Source organism: Narcine bancroftii, chromosome 14 (genome assembly GCF_036971445.1).
Source record: "Narcine bancroftii isolate sNarBan1 chromosome 14, sNarBan1.hap1, whole genome shotgun sequence".
Classification (NCBI taxonomy): domain Eukaryota; kingdom Metazoa; phylum Chordata; class Chondrichthyes; order Torpediniformes; family Narcinidae; genus Narcine; species Narcine bancroftii.
In genome coordinates, this window is record NC_091482.1 from 60183092 (window position 1) to 60207289 (window position 24198).

A 24198-nucleotide genomic window follows, 5' to 3' on the forward strand; every position below is an offset into this window, starting at 1 on the left:
GTATTGTGAGTGCTGCAATGAGTGTTTCAGGGAACGAAGTTTGCAGCAGTTTGGGTAAGTCATTTTCTAGATTAATCCATATACTGTCAGGTAATTCTATCCTTTCCTCATATTAAAGCAAATCAGCCATACTTCAAAACTGTGACCGTCTGTGGATAGATCCTGGACGGTTGCAGCTTGTGGCCAATGTGTTGTCTCAGTGTCAATCTTCTAATTAAAAGTGCCAACCATCTGCTCGACCGCTTGCTTTCTGCCAACTGATGGACACACCCAAGGCACATCAAAACCTTTAATCTCATGGGAATGCCAAAAGAACACATAAAAGCCCAAGGTGATTAGGAGATATAACCTGCAACACTAACTCCTGGAGCGTCTTAAAACCAGTCCTGAAGACCATGTTGATCTTGCCGAGCTTCCCTTCATAAGGCATGATTTCTGCTCTAGCAAATAATTGGTTCAGCTCTCATTCAAAAGTTTTCCGAGTGATCATCTAATTCACAATTCGTCTCCAACATCTACCATCCATTGCGAAAAGAAGAAGTGTTGCACTTTATTACTTTGCCCTGATGTAACTTCTGCAATGTATCAAATAGATATAATATAAGTAAAACCCCTGGAATCCAGCACATGGATAAGTATATTTTCTGGATGCTTGAGACTTACTCTTACAATGCCCAACTAATATACCTGCATTAAGAATAAACAGTTTAAAAGACAAAAATACTATACTGCACTTACACTAAACAAACTTGCATAAATATGTAAACCTTCAAGCATCTTACTTTATTTTCAGTCACATTCTTTGAAAATACTTAACCGTCGCTGCATCTGCAGGTTCCTCCCCATCCTCAGAGCCGCCCGAAAGACGAACAACAACAACATTATAGATAATTAAACACCCCACCCCCAAAGTTTACAGATAAAGCCTCTGTCTGGGGCTTTACTAAGAGTCGCCCCAACAGTGAGCGGCGTCAGCCAGCTCTTTATTCTGGGCGACACCATTTTATTCAAACGCAACTTTATTCAAAATTTATTCAAACACCTGCTATGAGCAAAGCATGACCAAGGCACTCCGCTGGATGAATATTTGCACCCAACTTCACCAAAAGTTTTGTATTACTTCAGAGAACATTTACCTTTACAATTTTAAACTTGTGCATTTTTTAACCTATCATTTTATTCTTATTTATTTTAATTTTTTTAAATTTATTTTCCTTGATTTTTTAAAATCCAGTTGTTTGAGGCTGCCGGTTGCTTGAATTCCGGATACCAGAGGGTTTACTGTCAATAAATGCCATCAGCTTCTTTCACTATTCGTCAAAACTCTGATAGGAACAGACCTAGGTTTTCAATCTTATCTGAATAACAGTTGAGAATCTTCTTGTGCATTAACTTAATAAATGTAGCCTAATAAATGATTTGTGCTAGTATGTGTTTTGTTTTATGTCACTTGATTGATGTGAATTCTCAGCATTAATGATGAATCTTTTTTAAACATTCCCTACTCCCAGAGCTGCTTTAATATCCACTCCTGGTAAAATGCACGGTACAAGGGATCACCACAATCGGCCACACATCATCGTGATTTGGAAACAGCGAGGTGGAGGTGTTTGGGGATTTAAAGGTAGTCACATTTCTACATCATTGGGCCTCTTGTCCAGTGAAGGTGGGACCTATACTGGTGGGATGGAAAAGGTCCCACTGGTATAGCTAGTGCTTAGCCAGAGGGTTTAAACAAGGGATGCAGAGGGATGGGAACCAGAGTGCCAGAGCAGATAGTAGAGTGGTTGCAGATAATGATGTTGTCAAGCCTGCAGACAAAGACACCCTTGTATTGGGCAGAAGATGCATGAGTTTTAAAATGCGCACCACCAAATTCAAGGGCAGTTTCATTCTGTACTGTACCAGACTATTGAATGGCCCTCTCATGAGTAAAACAAAAAGCCTTTGTACTGTTTTAGCCAAACCTTTTCCCTATTGCACTATTTATTTCGCACTGTCTGTTGTACTCAACACTGTCTTTTGGCTTTCATGCAAGACAAAGTTTGGCACTGTACCTCAGTTCACATGCCATGAAGCACTTTGATTCAAATAAATTAAAATCTGACCACATTGCCAAGAATGAAATAATGACAAACACTGCAAAATGAAGTGAAGCCATGTTACACCATGGTTCCACACAGTCAATGCACAAACTTCTCCAAGGGATGTTCAATAGTCAGTTTTGCAGGCTTTACCTTAACCTTTCCTTAGCTCTGTGATCTATAGCCCTCACTTTGTCCAATTACCTTCTGCTTCAAACTTGGTTCTTGCATTGAGAGCTTCTGATTTCAGGCCCAATCCACAACTGACTCTTGGATAAGACTGAGGTAAACATGAAAATCTGCAAGCAGAAATGCTGGAGAAAATTAGCAAGTCATACAGCATTATTTATCTAGCAAAGATAAATATACATAACCAACGTTTCAGGCCTGAGCTCTTCATCAAGGTATAACTAAAAGCAGGCAGGTGCCTGAATAATTCAGAGCTTCATTGTAAGAGATGCGATAAGAAGATGAGAAATAGGAGCAGGAGTCGGCCTGTCCGGCCTGTCAAGCCAGCTCCCCCATTCAATACGATCATGGCTGATCTGATGATGGGTTCATTTCCACCTACCTGCCTTTTTCCCCATATTCACCACTTTGTAAAAATCTATCCAACCTTTTCTTATATATATTTACTGAGGTCATCTCCGCTGCTTCAATGGGCAGCAAATTCCACAGATTCACCACCCTCTGGGAAAAGCAGTTCCTCCTCATCTCCGTCCTAAATGTACTATCCTGGATCTTGAGGCTATGTCCCCTAGTTCTAATTTCCCCCAACTATGGGAACAACTTGCTTACTTCTATCCTATCTATGCCTTTCATAATCTTATACGTTCCTATAAGATACCCTCTCATTCTTTTAAATTCAAGCGAGTACAGTCCCAGACAACTCAATCTCTCCTCATAGGCCAACCCCCTCATCTCTGGAATCAATCTGATGAACACTCACTTAATCTATCCATACCTCTCTGCAGACTCTCCGTATCCTCTGCACAATTTGTTTTTCTTTTATCATTTGAAAGAGATTTTAAATCCAGGCTCCCATCTGATTTAAGAAAATATTAAAACTTTCAAAAGAAACCACTTCTGTGGTGAAATTTCCTGGCTTCTGTTTTTTTTTTTCATTTTGTGATCGAACACCAAAGTCATTCATCTTTCAACTGATGGATTTAAAGCAAGCTTATAAGTTGAGTTTGTAAGATCTCAAATTAATTCAAGGACCAGCAGATCAACGGAGAAAGCCAAATTAGCTGCAATATGTCAGTCCATTAAATATCCTGTTTGTGACAGGAGCATCTATTTACAGTGACATTGACATAGAGCACAGGGGCTCTTTGCCCCAACTTAAAGTTACATTCCAGCTGCATTGTCTTTATAAAATTAAATAAGTTTATGTCAGCAATATGCGGTAAAAACCTAGTATCCAGCACCCATGGGGATTTTCCTGTTGCTTGAGATTGCGTGTTGCGTGGATTGGCAAAAATTGACCACTCGGGGGATGCCAATTTTAAACTTTTGTATTTTTTGCCTATTTATTTTCATAACTTTTTTGACGATTGCTTGAATTCTGGATAATGGGGATTTTACTGTACTTATGGTACAAATGTTCCCTTGATTTATATATTACATAAATGAATCATTTCTAACCAAGGCTTTTAGGTTTTACCACTGTTTCTCAGCTGGACAGGAACCATTTCTACAATAATCATAAAATTTTGTGTGCAAAATAAAATCCCTCAGAAAATGAACAGCATTGAATGAAGTAAAAGCTAGTAAATTATTTTAATTATCTGGAATGTTGGAAATGCAGTAATTGTAAAAACATCCAGTCAAAATATCCCAGATCAAAATATATTTCTGCGATTAAAAATATGTCTGGTACTCCTGACTAAAGTCTCATGCAATGCTTGTATAACCACATTTGAAATGGTAGGCATTCTCTGTGCCAGGAGAAGTATTCCCAAATGCAATGTGGAAAAGTCGTGCCAAATTTGGCACACATATTCCATGTAAATAAACAAATCACAATAAAGTAAGAAAAACTGTTTCCCTTCATCAATGTTGAATGGTAGAATAGTCACAAAATTGGGGTATGCTGTTCAATCCTTCCAAATGTGAAACAATGTGGGTCACCAGGAAGAGAAAACAAGGCAAAGCATCATACAAAATCTTGGGTGTCACCCTTGATTAAACCGAACAGACCAAATTTCTTGGCATCAAAATCCAGAACGACCTGCGTTGGAATGATCAGATACATCATACAACAGTGAAGACAACAGAAGTCTGAAATTTTCTGAGATCCAACTTCCATCATTATTCAACTTTTGTCAAGGAGAAGTTGTACCTCACCCTCATCAGACCACATTTGGAATACGCAGTAGCTGCATGGGACCCAGACACAAACATAAGCACAACTCCCATCGAATGAGTCCAGAGACAAGCAGCCTGATTTGTCACAAATACAGATGGAAGAGAAGCGAGTGTTACAAAGCTCTTGGATTCATTAAAGTGGAGCTCACTCCAAGACGGACGTGAAGCACACCGCCTGACCTGCTTTTACAAAATGCTGAACTGCCAGCTCGATATAGATGACCAAACCTACACCGAACCCAAGCCTGCTAGGAGCAGATGAGGTCACACAACCCAATTTATAGGGCCAACTTCCAAGACATATGTGTATACAGCAATTCATTCTTCCCCCCGCACAATTAAAGCATGGAATCATCTTCACCCTACCATACTCACACAACTAGACCCAATTAAATTTGAGACAGCTCTTCAAAAATCTCCTCCCCCACTTCCAGTTTAAATTCCATATGGAATATTTTGGACAATCAAGAACCAAGAAGAAGAAGGACTTTTTGCTTGATAAAGTAGAGTTTTTTTTTGATGCTCTCACTTGGGAGCCAAAGAAACAAGCCTTTTGCATCTCCATCCCCACCCCTTGTCCATGCCAACCATAAGTACCTATCTGTACTCACTGGATTTGTCAGCACTTGGTCTGTGGTCCTCTATGAATTACTGATTCAAGTGCTTTTGACTATGGCCCAAGAGTGCATGTCTCCACCACCCCCACAAGGCAGTGCGTTCCAGATCTGTTCACTTCCCGTTGCCTTGAAATTAGCCACTGTTTTTGCATTTCAGGAAATGATGAAGAAAAACTGTTATGTCTCAGGTGAAAGGGCCGAAAGTGATGTAAGCTGGCATTTGAGAGTATGGTTTTCTGATGTATATTATCAAGTGTGTTGAGAAGGCTGTGTGCTCACCAAATATTGTTCAGATATCTCGTTCTCATCATTGTGAAAAAATTTTTTTAAACTCTCAGGTGTTGGAAGTTGGAAACAAAACAAAAACTGCTGGAGGAAATCAGCAAAGTCAGGTTACACCTGTGGAAAGAGACATGGTCAAGCTTTTGGGTCTGAGTCCCTTCTTCAGAATGTTAACTGTTTCTCCTACAAGTGCTGCCTGTCTTGGAGATTATTTTAAAACAGTTTTTGTTCTCAGAACCTTATTTGCCTGTCATAAACTGTGATAATGCATCACCAAAAAGCCCTGTTTCATGCAGAGTTATACTTTTATATTTACTGAATCTTGTTATTGTTGCAGGAACCTCAAGTTATTTGGATGAAGTACCTTTTAAAATTTCCCAGAAGTTTCAGACCATTGAATTGGAAGAACTCATTCCAAGCTCTCCCTGTGTGCCTGACTGCATTGAGATACTGAAGCAAACACAGGTAACGAGATCATTTGGTGCATTAATGCTTTGTCGTTACATTATACAGTTAATGTAACTGAAGCATGAAGTTACAACCGATTACAGCTGTTGAATTAATTAATATATTATGAATGTTACAATTTCCATCTGAAATAACTTCTTTCAGTGTTGAATTTGCTCTTGTCAGAAATCCAAATGTATTCTTATTGAGTTGTATAAAGAATTACATTAAAACTGAAACTAGAATTAATAATGAGAAGCTCGAGAAACTCATCAGGTCAGTTAGCGTCCATGGAGAGAAAGGGACGATCTGTGTTTTGGATTGGGATCTTTTAATCTCAAAAAAGGCTCCTGGCCTGAAAGATTGACTGTTCATTGCTTCCTGAGTCCCTCCAGCTTCTCATTGTTTGCTCAAGATTCCAGCATCTGTAGTTCTTTGCTCAACCTGCATTAATATATCAGAACATCAATGTCTGGGTCCAGCTAACCAACTCTGAGTACATACTGGACACTATTAGGGCCCTGGCAATTTAACAGAAGTCCACTTACTTCACCCTCATCACATGCTTTCTCTCACTTACCACGTCTTTACAGTGATATCCCAATTATCGGAATTCAAGCAACTGGCAAATAAAATCACAGAAAATAAATGGGTAAAAATACGATTTAAAATTGGAGCACTTTGCCATTAATTCTCCATTCACACAACATGCAGTCTCAAGCAACCAGAAAATTCACATCTGGCATCTACCCATCCCTTTAGCAGCCAGATACAAGGGGTTTTTACTGTATTTCCATTTTCAAAAATTTAGCTGAGATTCCAGTGAACAAAATCATCAAATATTGTCAAGTTCAGTTTTTAAATTTCATTTTAAATACTGGTCAGAACTGAAAAAATTTGTTTTTTTTTTCTCCATAAGAATCTGGGAAGTAGAAGTAGAGTTAGGCATATGGTTCCTAATGCCTGCTTCACCGTTCAATAACATTTGGGATGTTCCTTTCCCTCAGCATAGCTATTGGCAAAACAAAAGATTGGGATCATTCATTCACTAACAGTAGATCATATTTCAATGATCAAATATAAAATTGGACCTGAGATGATGTTAATCACTTTGAATCTTTGTGGTAAATGATTATTATTGAATTTCAAGCAAAAAAAAAAGACAGAATATCTCAAGAAAAGATTAGAGTTCAGACCAAAAGACTTTGATTCCACCCTGCAGATGGATGCACACAGTCACGATCTCCTTGACTCCATGAGAGAACTCCTTGCTGGCACGTTTTGTTATGTTAGATTTTGTTGTTAGGACCTTTGGGATCATGGAATCTCTCCTGCAAATTAGTAGGTGTTTGAAAAAAATAATGTTAGACACTTCAAAAAGAACATGACATCTGATTATAGGTGTTTGGATGGAATAGACTTGCTAAGTTATCATGGAACAATAATTTGTGGAATTTAACTACTTCGGAGTTGTAGAGTGAAAACTGAGCAAAATTCAAAGAAAGAAATGTATTTTAATACAGTAAAATCTGTGGTAAATGCTGGATAAGTGGATTTTCTGGTTGTTTGAGATTGTGTGTTGTGCGATTAGTGAACAGTGAAGCATGTCAATTTTAAACTTTTGTATTTTTTGCCTATTTATTTTCTGCAGAGTTTCTTGCCCGTGGCTTGAATTCCGGATAACAGAGGGGTTTTACTGCATTAAGAGATGAAATGGAAATTAAACATGAAATAACTTGTTTCAGAATCTTTGATTTAATAGTATATCTAATTTGATTTTAAAAAATAAGTTTCATGCTGGAACTAATGGCCTGGATTTTCTAGTCAGTAGCAGGGATGCACAAAGATTACTGTTCTCTGGAATAAGTTCACATTTACTTCTTTCTTAGGGCCTGGGGAAAAGACAAAGGTGCAGAGATCCTCAGTGGTGAGGGTGTGTGTATCCACATTTGTTACACATGCATGGCAAACCCAAACAAGCTGGCAACTACTTTGGGAAATTCCAGCATTTCCCTGTATCCAGTTCAATAAAACCTTCGCTGAGCACCTTCCCTCTGTCTGCATCAGTGATAGGGATCTTCCTGTGGCCACTTCCACACTGACATGTCTGTCCAGGGCCCCCCGTAAAGTGGAGGAGCAACATCTAAGATTAACATAGACTCCTCCAGTTTCTGCTAGCCCACTCTCCCTCTCTTCCCTATCCCTCTGATTTCTTTCCTCCGGCTCTCTGCCCCCCCCCCCTCCCTCCATTCACAGAGCCATCCCTCTTCCCCCTGTTTGCTGGTGTGCCCTCCATCCCTTATCCACCTATATCCTGTGGGACTGTGCTTCTCCTCCCACCATTTTGTTCTGGAGCCTGCCAACATTTTCCTTATTCCTTAATGAAGGGCTCTAGCCTGAAACGTTGGTGATGCATCTTTATCTTTGCCACATAAGATACACTGTTTGACCTGCCGAGTTTCTCCAGCGTTGTGTTGTTTTTTTTATTTCAGCCATGGTGTCTGCAGACTTTTGCATTTTACTTCAGTAAAAGTGTTGAAACGTAGTCAAAGCAATGGAGCAGACATTCAGATATATTTAAAAACTAGTAAAAATTATGAAAATAAAAGTAATAAAATTGCTTATTTTAACTACCAAAATATTATTAAAAGCACATTCAAATACTTGCAAATTATTGAAAGAAACTAGAGTAAAATAATTAAAAATAAATTACTGCCTTTCCTATTCTGCAGGCTATGAATACCCGTTCAAATGACTGGGGGTCTCCAAGCCTTTGCTCGGTCTCTCCTCAATAGACCAGTGTCAAACTAAGAATATAAGAAATAGGGCCGGATTCGGCCATTCAGCACATCTTAGATATATTTACTGAGGTCGCCTCCACTGCATCAATAGGCAGCAAATTCCATAGATTCACCAGTCTCTGGGAAAAGCAGTTTCCTCCTGATCTCCATCTTAAATCTACTACCCTGGATTTTGAGGCTATGTTCCCTAGTTCTCGTCTACCCCACCAATGGGAGCAACTTACCTATCTCTATCTTATCTGCACCTTTCATAATTTTTATACGTTTCCATAAGATCCCCCTTGTTCTTCTAAATTCAAGCTCGTGCAGTCCCAGATGACTCAATTTTCCCTCATAAGCTAACCCCCTCATCTCTGGAATCAACCTGGTGAACCTCCTCTGCACGGCCCCCAAAGCCGGTACATCATTCTTCAAGAGGTGGTCCCCAGCAAAACACTAGGAAATCCCAGTAAGGCAGCACTCCACCTATGGACTCCATGTGCAGCTCAGTGATAGACTTCTGGAGGAGTTCTATCAAGAGCGTCCTGCCTCTGCATCACAGTGTGGTGTGGTTGTTACAGCGAAATGGATTGGAGATCAATCCACATGACCATAAGAGTGGCAGAGAGGATCACTGGAGTCTCCCTCCGCCCCATCGACATGATCTACCGGGATTGTTGTCTGAAGGGGGTACACAAAATCATTGAGGACCTGTGATAGTACAGATTCTATTACCAATGTGTATATGTACAGACGGTAGTGTAGGATGACTGTGATTGGCTGAGAGTGTAGCCACACCTACTGGCAGGTCTTAAAGGATTGCTCCTAGCCGGACCAGGTCATTCTGGACTGGTCGACCTACATGTGATATGCTCCAGTCTTTTAGTTAATAAAAGCCTTGGTTTGGATCAACAAGTCTTTGGTTCTTTTGACGCGCTCTACAGGACCCCTTCCACCCCACACGTATCATCTTTCAGCTACTCCCGAAAGGGAGGGAGACAGGAGTATCAGAGCCAGTAGCGCCAGGTTGAGGAACAGCTTCTTCCCGCGGGCAGTGAGAACGCTGAACTGCTCACACTACCATCCAACACTTTCATTTTCATGAATCAATATTTATTTATTTTTTTATAGATGAGTACTTGTCCTGTATATATATATTGTTTGTCTGTATGTGTGTTATGTCTGTTTCGGATGTTTTACACTGAGGGCTGGAGAACACTGTTTCGTCAAGCTGTACTTGTACAATCAGATGAAAGTAAACTTGACTTGAAGTAGAAGGAGCGCAGAATGCATTCAACATCATTATTTCACTTTTGCTACATGATCAAAGATGAATTTCTATTCCATTGTGTTTTGAACAACTATTATTCAGCTCACCCTGCATAGAACTATCTAATACTGAGATGTTTGTCTTGTATGAAAAATACTGTAAGTGGATTGAATCTTCATCTACAATGCCCTGTTGATAATGAGGCTACTGCTGTGCTATCTGCAACAGTCAGTAGACAATTACCTGATTGACTTCAGATATGTGATTATGTTAGCCTGATTTTGCCAGTGATGGGCTGCCAAAATTTGTTGTTTGAAGTCGAGCTTTCATCTGGTAGAAACTATAATTTCCATCATGGTCCGTAAAAGCTAAATGCTAAATCAGTTCCAGATTTGGAAATCTTTGCAAATCATAGGTTTGTTATATTTTTACCTTCATACTGTGATCGATTGCACTGATACTTGTTTTGTTAATTTCATTTTACCAACGGACAATTTGTTCTGAATAGATGAACTAGGTATATTTTCTAACTCTTTTGAACAAAGTAAACCCTGTATTTGTAATCAGTTCTTGTCTTGCTCTCACATTCTCACCTACCTCCTTCAAATTTCGTGTGCATTCCTTAACAATGGCATATGTTTCAAATCATCTATCAGTAATTTTGCTATAATACGAAGTTCAGAAGTACTGCCAACTCTCGCTCTTGCTCTTCCCGTCCAAACACACAAAATGCTTTGCATTTTATGGTTGACGGCAAACGAATGATACATCAAAGTTCAAAGATCAGATTTATTGTCCGAGTACATACATGACATCGCATGCAGCCCTAAGATTTTTTATTTACCTGCGGTTGAGGCAGAATTATCACATCTTATAGTGCAAAAATCTACTTAAGAAGATACATGTCGACAAATTGAGAAATGTAAACAAACTGCAATACCCAGAGAAAAAAAATCAATAAAGTTCAGAAGCAAGAGTCCTTAAATGAGTCCCTGATTGAGTTTGTCGTTGAGGAGTCTGACGGTGGAGGGGTAGCAGCTGTTCCTGAACCTGCTGGTGCGAATCTTGTGGCACCGAGACTTCTTTCCTGATGGCAGCAGCAAGAACAGAGCGTGTGCTGGGTGGAGCCTTGATGATTGGTGCTGCTCTCCGACGGCAGTGTTCCCTGTAGATGTTCTTGATGGTGGGGAAGGTTTTACCTGTGATGTCCTGGGCTGTGTCCACGACACAGAGGTATGGTGTCCCCATACCAGACCATGATGCAGCCGGTCAGTGTACTGCTGTAGAAATTTGCCAGGATTTCCAATGTCATGCCAAACCTCTGTAAAATCCTGAGGAAGTAGAGGGGCTGGTGTGCTTTCTTTATGATGCCGTGATACATGCCACTCTTCTCAGTGACAATTCTCATCAAAGTTTTGTGGTTTCTGAGTGAGGCGTTTCTCTACTCTTCCATCTGATTCAGAATTACACCCTTTACCAATGATTCTAACTAAGTTAAAGTTAGAAAAACTTTTTAACTAAGTTTAACTAAGTAAGTTAAAAATCAGAGGTTCTTCAATAATCAGGTTGTAGAATCCTCACTCAATAACACATTAGTAACCAAGAATTTCAAACTGGATATATTGCAGTGTATAATTATTTACAGAAAGTAAAATAATTTTTTTGAAAAAATAATGGATTTAAAAGAAAGTTAAAAGAGACAGATAGGAAGTATTAAAGTGATTTTTTTTCTAAATCTCTCATATGTCAGGTATAAGGTGACTGGGTATATAAGACAACCCCCAGAAATTCCACTTAAAATGTAGGTTTTGAGCTATACTCACTGTATAACACTATCTCAAGTCTGGCACTTACCGCTGAGAGCTTATTGCCCTTTACCAACCATCCCACTGACCAGTGGAGTGATGCTGTTAAACACACTACTAAGCAACACATCCCACTTTCAAGAAATGGCAAAATACTGTCAATTACCTCATATAATATTCATCAATCATTCCCAGCTGGTTTATAATGATGATCTCACTTATGTAACGATAATAATGTCACTTAGTCATTGGTTCTTTTACAGGAACAAAAATTGTGTCAAGTATAACTTTGCCATGTGCTTTAAATTTAGACATTCGGCACGGCCCACGAGCCCTTGTCACCAAATTACACCCAACTGACCTACCATTATATTTTGAACAGTGGGACGAAACAGAGCTCCCGGGGAAAACCCATGCAGACCCAGGGAGAACGTACAAACTCCTTACAGACAGCACGAGATTCGAGCCCCAGTCCTAATGGCTGGCGCTGTAACAGCGTTGTGCTAACCATTACATTCACTGTGCTGTCCGTGCTGTTATTTTAAGGTGCATGTATGTTAGACAGGTTTATAATACATTTTTATTGTTTAAATATAATATTAATTCAGCTTTCCAAAAGTAAGTTTCAGTTGAAAAATATTTAATGGTAGGACTATCGGAGTTACGTGAATGTTTTCTGCTGTTCTCCATCGCCATGAGGGACACTCTAAACCACAGGATATTAAGATTTGGATTTTATACTTGTCCTATAAGATGACCCCTGGTTTTGGGTGACATTTTTAAGGTTCAATTCCATCTTGTACGGTAATTAATTTTGGAATGAATGAGATTCCACTGTTGTAAAATTAAAGTTTAAAAGCTATCGAGGCTGCTTGGCAGAAATTGTTACATAACGTGTTCAAAATCCATGTTTATGATGAATGTTATATGCATTTTTATTTTCCACAGTATGACTTTACACTGGAAAGGAAGATCTTAGAGTGGGTGCATCACCAATTCCTGCAAAGACATCCAAGGATTGTCCCAACATGCCCACCCTTCTGGCTTGCATTTTCGGATCTTGAGGGAGAATATACCGATGACTTGAGTCCTGAATCTCATCAGACCAAACCTCAAAGGGGGCACTTGGTTTTGAGGAACAGAAGATTCAGGAGTTTCAGTGTGACAGACGTTAAATATGTTTACCCGAAGGCTGCATGCATATCAGACTCAGAAAGCGATGATGGATATTCAGAGGATGACGAGCTCTCATCGTCTGATGAAAATGAAAAACAGAAGATCCCTTCAAAGCCATTTCTCAGGAGCAAGTTTAGAATCCAATCCAAACTCCTAGATGGGAGGCCAGCCTCCTCGCCGGATAATCCTTCTAGAAGTAGATGCAATGAGGAATCTTTGAGTGCCAGTTTAACAAGACTGCCTCACATCTCTGCGTTGAGGTGCTCGCCTCTTTGTAACAATACTGATACTGAGGAAGAAATTAGGAGGTTTGGATCAAGTTGGTCACCATCATATGCACCACAAAAGCTTTCGAGAAAATTGCCTTGTCAGCATGCAAACAATAAGAATGGCAAAAATATAAATTTGGGGAAGTTTATTGTTGGAAGCCCACCACTTCCCAGTACCCAGGGTCAAATAGATAGGCCATACTTGAATAGAACAAGAACTTCAGTCAGGAAATATAAACCACCATTTCTGGTAAGAGTTGATGGGCATTTTCATATCAGGTATACAATCAGTAGCAGATGAAATGACAAACTGTGATTTTATTGATAAATAGAAGGGTATCTTTCCACTTTCCGTCCTGAGTAAATTCATCTGTACTTGAGGGACTTCTGTTGAAAAAAACATCTTTCAGAATTATAGTCTTAACTAATCTCTCACTGCATTCCTCAGTGGGTGGGGGGGGGGGGGGGGTTATGATGTACGAGCAAAGTGAATTTACGGAAAACTCTGCATTAAAGTGTGGAATGAGTCAGAAGGAAACATTATTGGCAATAATGCTGAATACAAGATTCAACGGTCAGCTCCAAGGCCAGTTTACCCAATAAATCAAGCAGATCAGATTCATTTCTGGTTTGTGGAGGGAGAGACAGATAGATTAAATTTTGATGATGTGAGCCTCTATCCTTGAGGCAGAAAGCACATTTGATTGGCACTTCCTGGAGAATACTGGGCTATTAAGATTAGTAACAGGGCTTTTCTTTCTGTACCACAGTGAACTGTACAAAACAATATTTATTCATTTTGATTTATTAAATCTGGCTTCAAATCCCCTTCTGAGTTGTTTCCATTAACGTCACCTTTTGAACTGTTACTTCTTAGACATTGAAAATAGTTTCTCGAGTGCAGTGAAGTTAAAATCAAATTTTCTTGGACAGGCTGTTAAATAAATTGTGTCCGACTAAAAATGTTAACAAAATGTAAATGTTAGGATTGCCAGATGGATCACTGCACTTCAGAGATGAGATGATAATCTTATCCTTGGAAGAGCAAAGGCCAGAGGAAATACTTCCCTACAGAGCAGCAAAGAAAGTAGGAGCGAGATGGCCTTCAGCAATTCTCATCCGTCTCTTACGGGTCACCTTCAGAGCAGCTGTGAAATGTACAGAATGCAATGTTATCAGTTCTCATTGTGTGATTTGAGCGGAGGACTGCCTTTACAGCGAAAAAAAAGTTGCTCATTTAACATCATTTCCCGTCACCGTGATTTCGATAGTTTGTGATGGAGAGGCTAAGCTAATGAACCTGCAGTTTACCCACAAGCGCGGGATCTTCATTTCCCTCTCATCACTGCATGGTCTGCTAATTCAGTGCTAGAGTGATTATAGATGCAGATCATAGAGCAATCGTTTGAAAAAGGGCAGTGTAGAAATCAATAACTGAAATTAGACTCTGACTCAAGTATGTAATTTGGAAATGGTCCCTCTCAGCTGCACATGCGTGAATCAGTGAGTGTGTGAGTGAATGACAAAGAGAAGAGAGAGATGTAGACTGTGACAAATGTACCCTAACCCCAAAAAACATAAAATTAGTTATATTTACGATAAATGATTTTACAACCATTTTAAACGTGAACAACCATCTTACACCCATCAGGTGCAACGATGTACAACCATCTTAATGCCACAAATTATTCTGTAGTACTATTTTATATGATGGTGTTTATATAATGAATATAGTTAATTAAAATAATAATTTCTGCCAAATCAATTGCAAAAAATATTTCCCTTTAAACTGTGCAATGTTCAAATTGAGTGGAACAATTAACTCCAAATTCAAAGAGCTTTTACGAAACACTTGACTTGCAGCAAAAAATATTAGTAATCACATCCTGTTATTATTGCCCTAAAAATGACTTTGTAATCTAATTGCTGGTGGTTATCACTGGACACTGAACAAAGACAAAACCACCTCACTTCCATTTTACTGATAAACCTGTGGCACTTGGAGCAGCTCAACACAAGCAAGTTGTCAAACCATCTGTGAGATGACCTGCTGTGCCTATTTTTTTCCTCTCACATACCACCTTAAGCAATCCCTTACTAACCACAGATCACCTATGGCATAGGATGCAACATCCTAGTAAATCTTCTCTACACCCTTTCAGTCTTATCAATATCTTTCCTGAAGTTAAGAGACCAAAGCTGCACCCAATACTCCAAATTTGGTCTCACCAATGTACAAATTTACCACAATATCCCAACTCCTATACTCAATAGTTTGATTTATGAAGGTCAATATTCCAAAAGCTCTTTTTATAACCCTATCTACCTGTGATGCCACTTTCAGGGAATAAAATATCTGCATTCCTTTCATTGCTGTAAGAATTTGGCAGAGCAGAAAGAACCCATAGATAGAAATTTTGAGTCAAAACCCTTTATAAAGATTTGCTTTGAGTTGAATGTTGACTGAACATTTCTACCCATGGACGCTATCTGAATTGCTGAGTTCCACCAGCAGTTCTTTGTCAAGGAAAATTCTACTATGCCTCCAGAGGTTTACTGTGTCTAATATTCTGCTTGTCAGTAATGTTTCACATATTCCAAATGTTGCTTTGCTTTTCCACAGCTCCTTGGAACTAATTCTGGCCTTCCAGCACCCCCGACAACTCCAAGGCCGTTGAGTTCCCACAAATCTCTCCCAGATTCAGCTGCTAATCTGTTGTTGGCTCTCAGTCAGAAAGAACAAGACCTGATCCAACCAGTTATAAAGCAGGGGTATCCAATTAGCAGAGTGATTTGGGCGATACAGAACATTGGACAAGGCAGCACGGAACAGGTGTGTTATGTAAGAGTTAATGCTCAGAGAGCCAGATATGCTGTTTAATTGTCTCAAAGCAATATTGACATTATTTTGTAGTTTTGCCATGTGCATATTAGGAAGTTCTACAGGCAACAAAAGGAATGCACCTCATTGCTAGCATGGATGAAAGCCACCCATTCTTAGGAAGTACAGAGGTCTCCAGCTCAACGCTGGCACCAATAAGTTTCTTTGTCTGAGTACCTTAATGGGGAGAAGTTATTTAAAGTGGTGAACAAACAACACCTTCTGCCAAAAGGCTACACTGGACAACAAAGATTTTGCTTCCTGAACACTTTTGGGTGTAATTTATAAATGTTCTTTAAATGAGTCCCTGACGGTGGAGGGGCAGCAGCTGTTCCTGAACCTGGCAGTATGAGTCTTGTGGCACCAATACCTCTTTCCTGATGGTAGCAGCGAGAACAGAGTGTGTGCTGGATGTTGTGGATCCTTGATGATTGCTGCTGCTCTCCGACGGCAGTGTTTCCTGTCGATGTTCTTGAGGGTGAGAAGGGTTTTACCCATGATGTCCTGGACTGTGCCCACTAACTTCTGGAGGACTGAAAATAAAGAGAATATGAAGAAGTAGTTCAGAGGTCATGAATCTGGTTTACACTGCTAGAGAAAGAAGAGAGCTGCAAATGGTCTGTGTTCAGACACTGATTAATCAGAGTGGCACAATGTACGACACTGGATAACAATTACTGCCCGCCATTAATTCAGGTTCTATTTATTGGAAGGGGAGTAACACTTACCTTTTCTGAAGTACAAAATTAAGCAGGCAGAGCAAGAAGGCGCTCTGGGCTGCAAGTGACAAGCATCCTATGGATTCAATGGGAATTTCTAAAAATCCAGTTCTAAGATATAGTCCTGAAGCATTTTGATAACTCTTTAATATAATTATTTAATCAAGCCCCAACTACCGGGGGTGCGGTGTAAACATGCAGGATTCAGGTCTTTAAAAACACTTTAATGTTCCATTGCATTCCAGAATTAAATAGACATGGTCTAAATCAGTGGTTTTCAAACTTTTTTTTCCACTCATGTACCAGCTTCAGCTGACTAATCACATTTGGCAAAGGGATTACTTAAGGTGGTATGTGAGTGGAAAGAAAAAGTTTGAAAACCACTAATCTAGAGTCTAGATATACTTGTATGTGAAAATATATTTTATAAATAGATGTTTATATTGATGTGTAATAAATGTACTGCATGCAAATGTTAAATTAATTGTAAAAATCTCAATTAAAAAATTTAATATGAAATATTACAGGTATGATTAAATAAAAGTAATTCTCAGATAAGGCCATTTTCGTATTTAGGTTAAAATGCAATAGTTTTAATTTCTTACAACTATTTTCTTACCTAGAATTTACCAGTAGCAAGGTTACTAAAATGGTCTGTGAAATGATTACTAGATTAGACTGTAGTATGAAAAAATGCTGGGGAAACTCAGCAGGTCACACAGCATCGACAGGAAGTAAAAAGCAGTCGACGTTTCAGGCCTGAGGTTCCACGACCTGTACTGGTGTTGTCAAACGATAATTAGTGTTCATGACCTTGGAAGTGCAGGTTGATGTTTGTACTTCCATGAAATATAAGATTGGGGGGATAGTTTCTAATCCTTTTATGCTCAATTGTGTATGGTTTCTTTCCAGATCCTCAGGTACCTTAATGTCTGGGACCGTCTCTGTAAGGTGGGCTATAAGGAGAGACTTGTTGAAGAAGCTATGGAGATATTTCAACATTCTGAGAAAAAGGTTTGAAGATCTTTAATACACTGCATTTTCAAAGGGAATCATGAACTGGCTGTCCCATCTCTATAAATTAATTTTTGATCATGTAAATTGTCAGCATTTTTACCATGGCTGAAGGTTGTAAGTGGAGGGATGTCAGCATTCTTCAGCAAATCTCAGAGAAGTGACAGATTAATTCTTGTGTGCTTGCAGCTGTGATCCAAAACTATGTGACCAATTCTCACAAAGCATAATTCTTCAAGTCAAATGCTTGGATAGCAGATTGGACTGTTACTGATGTGACGTGCTGAGGGAGGAGTGGTGGTCTGGACTTGAGAAGCATTCTCTCCCATTCCTCAAGTCGTGACATGGAAACATCAACAAAGCAACTTTTTCGATAGTGTTGCAACCAGAGCAATGGATCCCACATTTTTGGACAAAACCCCTAGTTTGTTTTTGTTCAGTAACAAGTACTCACTTTCCCATAACAAACTCCTGACAGTCTGCCCCTTTTAAGGAGAAAGGGCTGCCCCTGGGGATTGCAGTTGTTATCCCCAGGGCTGGGGCAGCTGACAGGTTGAGTATATTTATTTTAATTTATCCTGTGATTATTTTGAAGTTAAACTCAACATGTGCAAACCTGAGAATAGGCTGTGCACTCTTGGTTGGGAGCCGCTCAATTCAAGAGACTCAGGGGTGACTGTAGGGGGGGTTGGACCCTGGAGCAAAGCACAATCTAAAGTAGGAATTCATTGGGTCAAACAGCCATCAGTGGGAGAAGAATGGGTGAGGTTTCAGGCTGGATCCCCTCATCAGCACTAGTGATGGGTTCCAGCTCGAAGCACTGAGCATTTTTTCTGCTTGACCCACTGAGCTCCTCCAGCAGATTGTTTGCCAATCAGTTCAAGTGCAGCCTGAATCTACAATCCAATGTTGAAACCTACCCACACTAACATAGCCAGCACCTGCTCACTGACGCAATGTCCTACATTATAGAATTGCTGTGAGGTACAAATTCAATTGAATTAAGACATCATAGAACCATAGAACATTACAGCACCAAATCAGGCCCTTCTCTGTGCCAAACTATTAATCTGCCTCGTCCCACTGACCTGCACCCAGTGCATAGCCCCCATACCCCTCCCATCCATGGACCTGTCCAAATTATTTTTAACTGTTAAAATTGAACCCCCTTTCACCCTCAACCCATGTCCTCTAGTTTGTATCTCACCTCTACTCGGTGGAAAAAGCCTACCTACAGTTATTCTGTCTATTCCCCTCATAATTTTAAGTAGCTCTATCCAATCTCCGCTCATTCTTTGTCGCCCCAGAGAATAAATTCCTAACCTGTTTATACATCAGTATAAATCTTTTCATTTCTATTGTCTCTTTCTCAAATCTTTCTGTTCATCCCAGTACTGGTAAAATAGAAATGTAGTTTTCATTATAATATAGGACAAATAACAGGCAATTTATGCACAGCAAGATCCCAAAACAACAGACAGAGCCTTGATTTAATTCCAAAAAAAACAAAGTGCTGGAAATCGTCCACGGGTCAAGCTGTAAGAGAACGGAAATGGCTAATGTTTCAGGTCAAACTCCCATCGTCAGAACTGGGGAGGCATCAGAACTGGCGAGGAGAGCAAAGATGTTTGTTAAACTGCAGGGAGCTTGGGGGGAGGGAGGATAGATTAAGGATGTGGTGACCATGGGGACAAGCTATAAACAAGGTTATCTGGTTAATATGTGAATAGGAGCAGTTGGAAAACACTAAAGAGTGTGGGAGTGGAGGAATGGAGAGCAGTAGCCATGCCTACCTGGTGAACTGTACAGCCATCACCCAGTCTGCATTGGGTTTCTCCAATCCTGAGGAGACCACACTGATGAAGGGTGGAGACACGAGATACCTGAAGATGCTGGACTCTGGAGCAAAAAAAAAACTGCTGGAGGAGCACCATCTGGGGGAGGTGGGGAAAGAATTGTCGGCGATAAGGTCCGAAGCATCGACAATTCCTTCACTAGGGTTGTCGTCACCCAGTGTCACCACTCCCCACTCCTCACCTCCTCCTGTACCCGTCCATACAGAATCCTTAGTAAAGTTTTCTGTACTAATGTTACTTGTAAATCGTAATTCCCGTATATCACTGAATGTAACAGCAGTAGAAGTGAGATTACTCCTTTAAGTAACAATATCATATGCAGAGCAGCAACAAAAACAACAGCATGTGCAGACGAAACCATGTAATTTGAAGCGTCTTTGTAATTGACCGGAGCGCATTAGAGGGTTCAAAAAGTGAATTAGCTTAGAGTTTTAGCCTTGTAGGTATATTGATACATGTAAGATGGGTTTACGAAAAATGTTTTTGTTGTTATAACTAACGGCAGAGACATTTTTTATAAAACAAATAATAAATTTCTACTGAAACACTGCACAAAACTTTTACCGGCAGTCACTTTGGTGTCACCCGGTGTGGTCCACACCCGCCGCAGCCCATTAGTGACGCCAGTGCCTACCCCACACCTCCCTCCCCTCCTCCCCCCAGTCCACAGGTGCTCCTTGACTCGCTGAATCCCTCCATAAGTTTTTGAGGGGAAAAAAATTCAATACCCTCGATCAGAAGTGTAAGTGACTGTTTGAGTCCTTGGATGGTGGGAAAGGAAGAGGTGAAAGGAAAGGGGGGGGGGGTGGGAATGGAAGAGTAGACCAGAGAGTCATGAAGGGCACAGTCTCTGTGAAAAGCTGAGTGTGGGAAGAGAGGAGAAATGATCTCCGGTGTTCTATATGGCTTGTCAGGTGGAAAATGCAGTGAATTATGCATTGAATACAGAGTGAAGATCAGTTGAACTCAATCTTTGTTCTGTCGCTGAAGAGAGGATGTGAGGACAAAGGCGGAGATGGGGGAACGGAGGAGATGCAGTCAGACGCAGAGGGGGAAGGCAAAGGTCAGGAGGAACGAAACTATTTCAGAAGCACAGGTACAGAAGGAATCGTCATTGTAGCACATGAAAGTGGTGGAAATCGTGAAGAGCGGTTCGTTGAATGCAAAGGCTGGTGAGAAAGATCCTTTTCTGAAAAGACCACCTCTGGTATTGTGATTCCAGGCAGGTGGGGGAGGCATCAAATTGTTTAAAATGACCTCTTTTAATCCTTTAATCAAAGCAATAGCATATTCCCAGTCTATTGATGCACTTGTGTTGAGCTGAATTGGCATTACCTTCATTATTGCGGAGTTACCTTTCAAGAGCAGAAAAAAATTAGACAGAGAATTTTAAAAAATAATTTGATGTTTGCATTTTATCGATTGAGTTGGATTAGGATTGTGAAACAGTCACTCACATCTTTAACAATTATATAACAATTACAGCACGGAAACAGGCCAATTTGACCCTTCTAGTCCGCACTGATCCAAGTACCCTCCTCTAATCCCACTTACCAGCACTCTGCCCATATCCCTCCATCCCCCTCCCATCCATGTACTTATCCAACTCTTTCTTAAATGACAAAATTGACCCTGCCTCCACCACCTTTCCCAGAAGCCCATTCCACACAGTAACCACTCTCTGAGTAAAGAAGTTCCCCCTCATGTTAATCCTAAACCTTTGCCCGTCAACTCTCAACCCATGACCTCTTGTATCCATCTCTCCTACTCTCAATAGGAAAAGCCTTTCCACATCAACTCTATCTATCCCTCTCATTATCTTAAACACGTCTATCAAATCTGTGCCTACTCCAACAAATATCTTGTATCTTCTTGTCTCACTGTTCGATCTTTCAAAACTAATCTCTCCCTCGAACCTTTAAATTAGGCTCTGTTAATATTAACATATCAACGTGTGAATACAATGTATAATGTAATGACATTCTTCTGTTCTTTAAATACTGTGAACAAAAAAAACAATGTCTAATTCCTTGAAGCGAAGAAGAATGAGGGGAGATTTGATTGAGGTTTACGAGATTATGAGAGGTATAGACAGAGTGGATGCGGGTAGGCTTTTTCCACTTAGATTGGGGGAGATAACTGCAAGAGGTCAGTTTTATGCTGATAGGGGAAAGGTTTAGGGGGAACATTAGGGGGAACACTCAGAGAGTGGTGGGAGTGTGGAATGAGCTGCCACCTGATGTAATGAGTGCGGGCTCGATGGATTGATATGTGGACGGGAGAGGTCTGCAGGGTTATGGAATGGGAGCAGGTCAATGGGACTAGCGAGATAATGTTCAGCACAGACTAGAGGGGCTAAATGGCCTGTAACTTCTATAGTTCATTTCTATTTAAAGTGTCTGAAGCAGCTGTCTTTTTCTGAAAGCTAAATATAGGCTGTAAAATGTCAGTACATTGTTGGAAATAATTCATTTAGGTTCATTCTGTGGTTTTTATTAATTAAGCAGCAAAACTTTGAATATCCTACACATTTTCAGTGCTAGTGACATTTTAGAAGATCTAAGATCGTGCAAAAATCCAGAAATGTTTCCCTGCTGTGCTTTCTGTTCTCAGTTTAGAGGATGTGATAGGACCTCAGTCAGTCTTGGTCTGGATTCCATTGCCCCAAGCTGATTGTCCTCCTTGCTTTTGCTTGCTGCCAAATGTAACAAATTCCTTGATCTTTTCTTTGCATGAAGGCAGAGGAATTCTTGACCCTGATGACACAGTTCGATGAGATGGGTTTTCAACACGAAGATATTAAGGAAGTTCTTCTCATCCATAACAACCACCGGGAAAAGGCACTTGAGGAACTTATGATGCGATCCAGATAGAAGGTGCCGTTTTTCACATTTCTGGTTCTGGTATTGTACATGTAATCATAATCTTTACTTGAACACTGGATTTATTTTGAATGGAAAGTTTAAAAAGTCATCTAGCCTAATTGAAAGTATGCTGTACATCCACATAAATAAACCAATTTTTAACATATAACAAAATTTACCAGTGCTCACCAATGTCGATTTGTTCTCTGCTTGTCCTTTTGAATGGCATGAGGTCGAATGAGCTATTGGTGTTATCCTTTGGCTTGGCTTCGCGGACGAAGATTTATGGAGGGGTATGTCCACGTCTGCTGCAGGCTCGTTGGTGACTGACAAGTCCGATGCGGGACAGGCAGGCACGGTTGCAGCGGTTGCAAGGAAAAATTGGTGGGTTGGGGTTGGGTGTTGGGTTTTTCCTCCTTTGTCTTTTGTCAGTGAGGTGGGCTCTGCGGTCTTCTTCAAAGGAGGTTGCTGCCCGCCGTACTGTGAGGCGCCAAGATGCACGGTTGGAGGTGAGATCAGCCCACTGGCGGTGGTCAATGTGGCAGGCACCAAGAGATTTCTAAGGCAGTCCTTGTACCTCTTCTTTGGTGCACCTCTGTCTCGGTGGCCAGTGGAGAGTTGTCAAAAGCTATCTTGAATAAGAACATGAGAAAGAGGAGCAGGAATAGTCTATTCAGCCCATCGAACCTGCTCCTTCACTCACTGATGAGCCAATCATCTTCTGGGATCAGAAGTCATTCAATCAATTTGAAACTCATAGGCCAGGGAAGCAGGGGAGAGAGTTGGTTATCTGTCACCATTACCTGATGTGGGGGAGGGAGAGGATGCTTGGAGGGGGGGGGGGAATTGGGTGAGGGGTGTTCAGAGGGAGGCAGGGAGTATTGGGGGGAGTGAGGGGATGTCTGGAGCAAAAAGTGGGCTCCTCGAGGTATTCCAGTCAATAGGAAGAGAAGCTCTCACAATAGGTTCTCTCATGGATGCATAAGGGATCTAGGTTATGAAAAGCAGACTCACTGCTTGGCCTTGGCTTAGGTTCTTTTGAATTTGAATAGCAAATCCTTTTTTTAAAATGCTGTAAAAAGTGGCATCTAGTTTCCAAATGATCATCAGGGTTCTCCAGGAAAGTTTGAAATTCATGGACTTTAGTCATTGGGTCTACAAGTTACTACAGCCATTCGCAATCTTTTTGCTCACGTAGTTGAAATAACTTGCTAAATTTCCTGACAAATTCATCAATCCCACACAAATGCCTATTCTTTCCATTCACAGCGGGCTTCGTTGATGCACACACACGTGTTGAATGCAGATAGCTACAAATTGGGTATTTTGTGAATTCAGATGACCACTGTACAATGCATGTTCAAACATCTGGTAACGCTTGGAAATAGAATCCTGGAGAGTGAACTGACATTGAATGGAATAGATTCAGCCAATCAGAGCATGTCATTGATACCAACCACACCATCGTGCAGGATTGAGGCGGGAGACCTGGATCAATTGGAAGAGAGCAGGTCTGGAGGTCTGGACCAAAGAGAAAAGGAAGAGAAACAGGCTGGAAGTGCAAGCCATTTATAGAGTTGTCACCTGCCACCTGGCCTTTAGACATCCTGAGGTTTAAGTGGAAATAATGTATTTTTATTGGATTCATTGTAACTTTCCAGAGAGAGAGAGAGAGAGACGTATTCACGAACCTTGCCTGAGAATCATTTACTTACAACACACCAACGAAACTATCAGTTTTCGCAAACAGATTGGTGGGGTGGG

At 40.4% G+C, this 24198-nt stretch overlaps 1 protein-coding gene across 1 annotated transcript; it reads left to right on the forward strand.

Annotated features, from left to right (window-relative positions):
• ubap1lb (ubiquitin associated protein 1-like b) lies at window positions 1–22571 on the forward strand. The gene is made up of 6 exons (XM_069910278.1): window positions 1–54; window positions 5691–5818; window positions 12604–13350; window positions 15724–15933; window positions 17613–17714; window positions 22309–22571. The coding sequence occupies exons 1-6, from the start codon at window positions 18–20 to the stop codon at window positions 22441–22443; spliced, it is 1359 nt and encodes a 452-aa protein (XP_069766379.1). The 5' UTR covers window positions 1–17; the 3' UTR covers window positions 22444–22571.
• Window positions 22572–24198: the final 1627 nt, after the last annotated feature.

What these genes read in the sequence shown, in the direction of transcription:
- ubap1lb (XM_069910278.1), top strand. Translation starts at nt 18, where the DNA reads ATGAGTGTTTCAGGGAACGAAGTTTGCAGCAGTTTGG. An exon ending in CGAAGTTTGCAGCAGTTTGG is followed by an intron (nt 55 to 5,690) that starts GTAAGTCATTTT and finishes TTATTGTTGCAG; the next exon opens with GAACCTCAAGTTATTTGGAT. An exon ending in TTCAACATTCTGAGAAAAAG is followed by an intron (nt 17,715 to 22,308) that starts GTTTGAAGATCT and finishes CTTTGCATGAAG; the next exon opens with GCAGAGGAATTCTTGACCCT.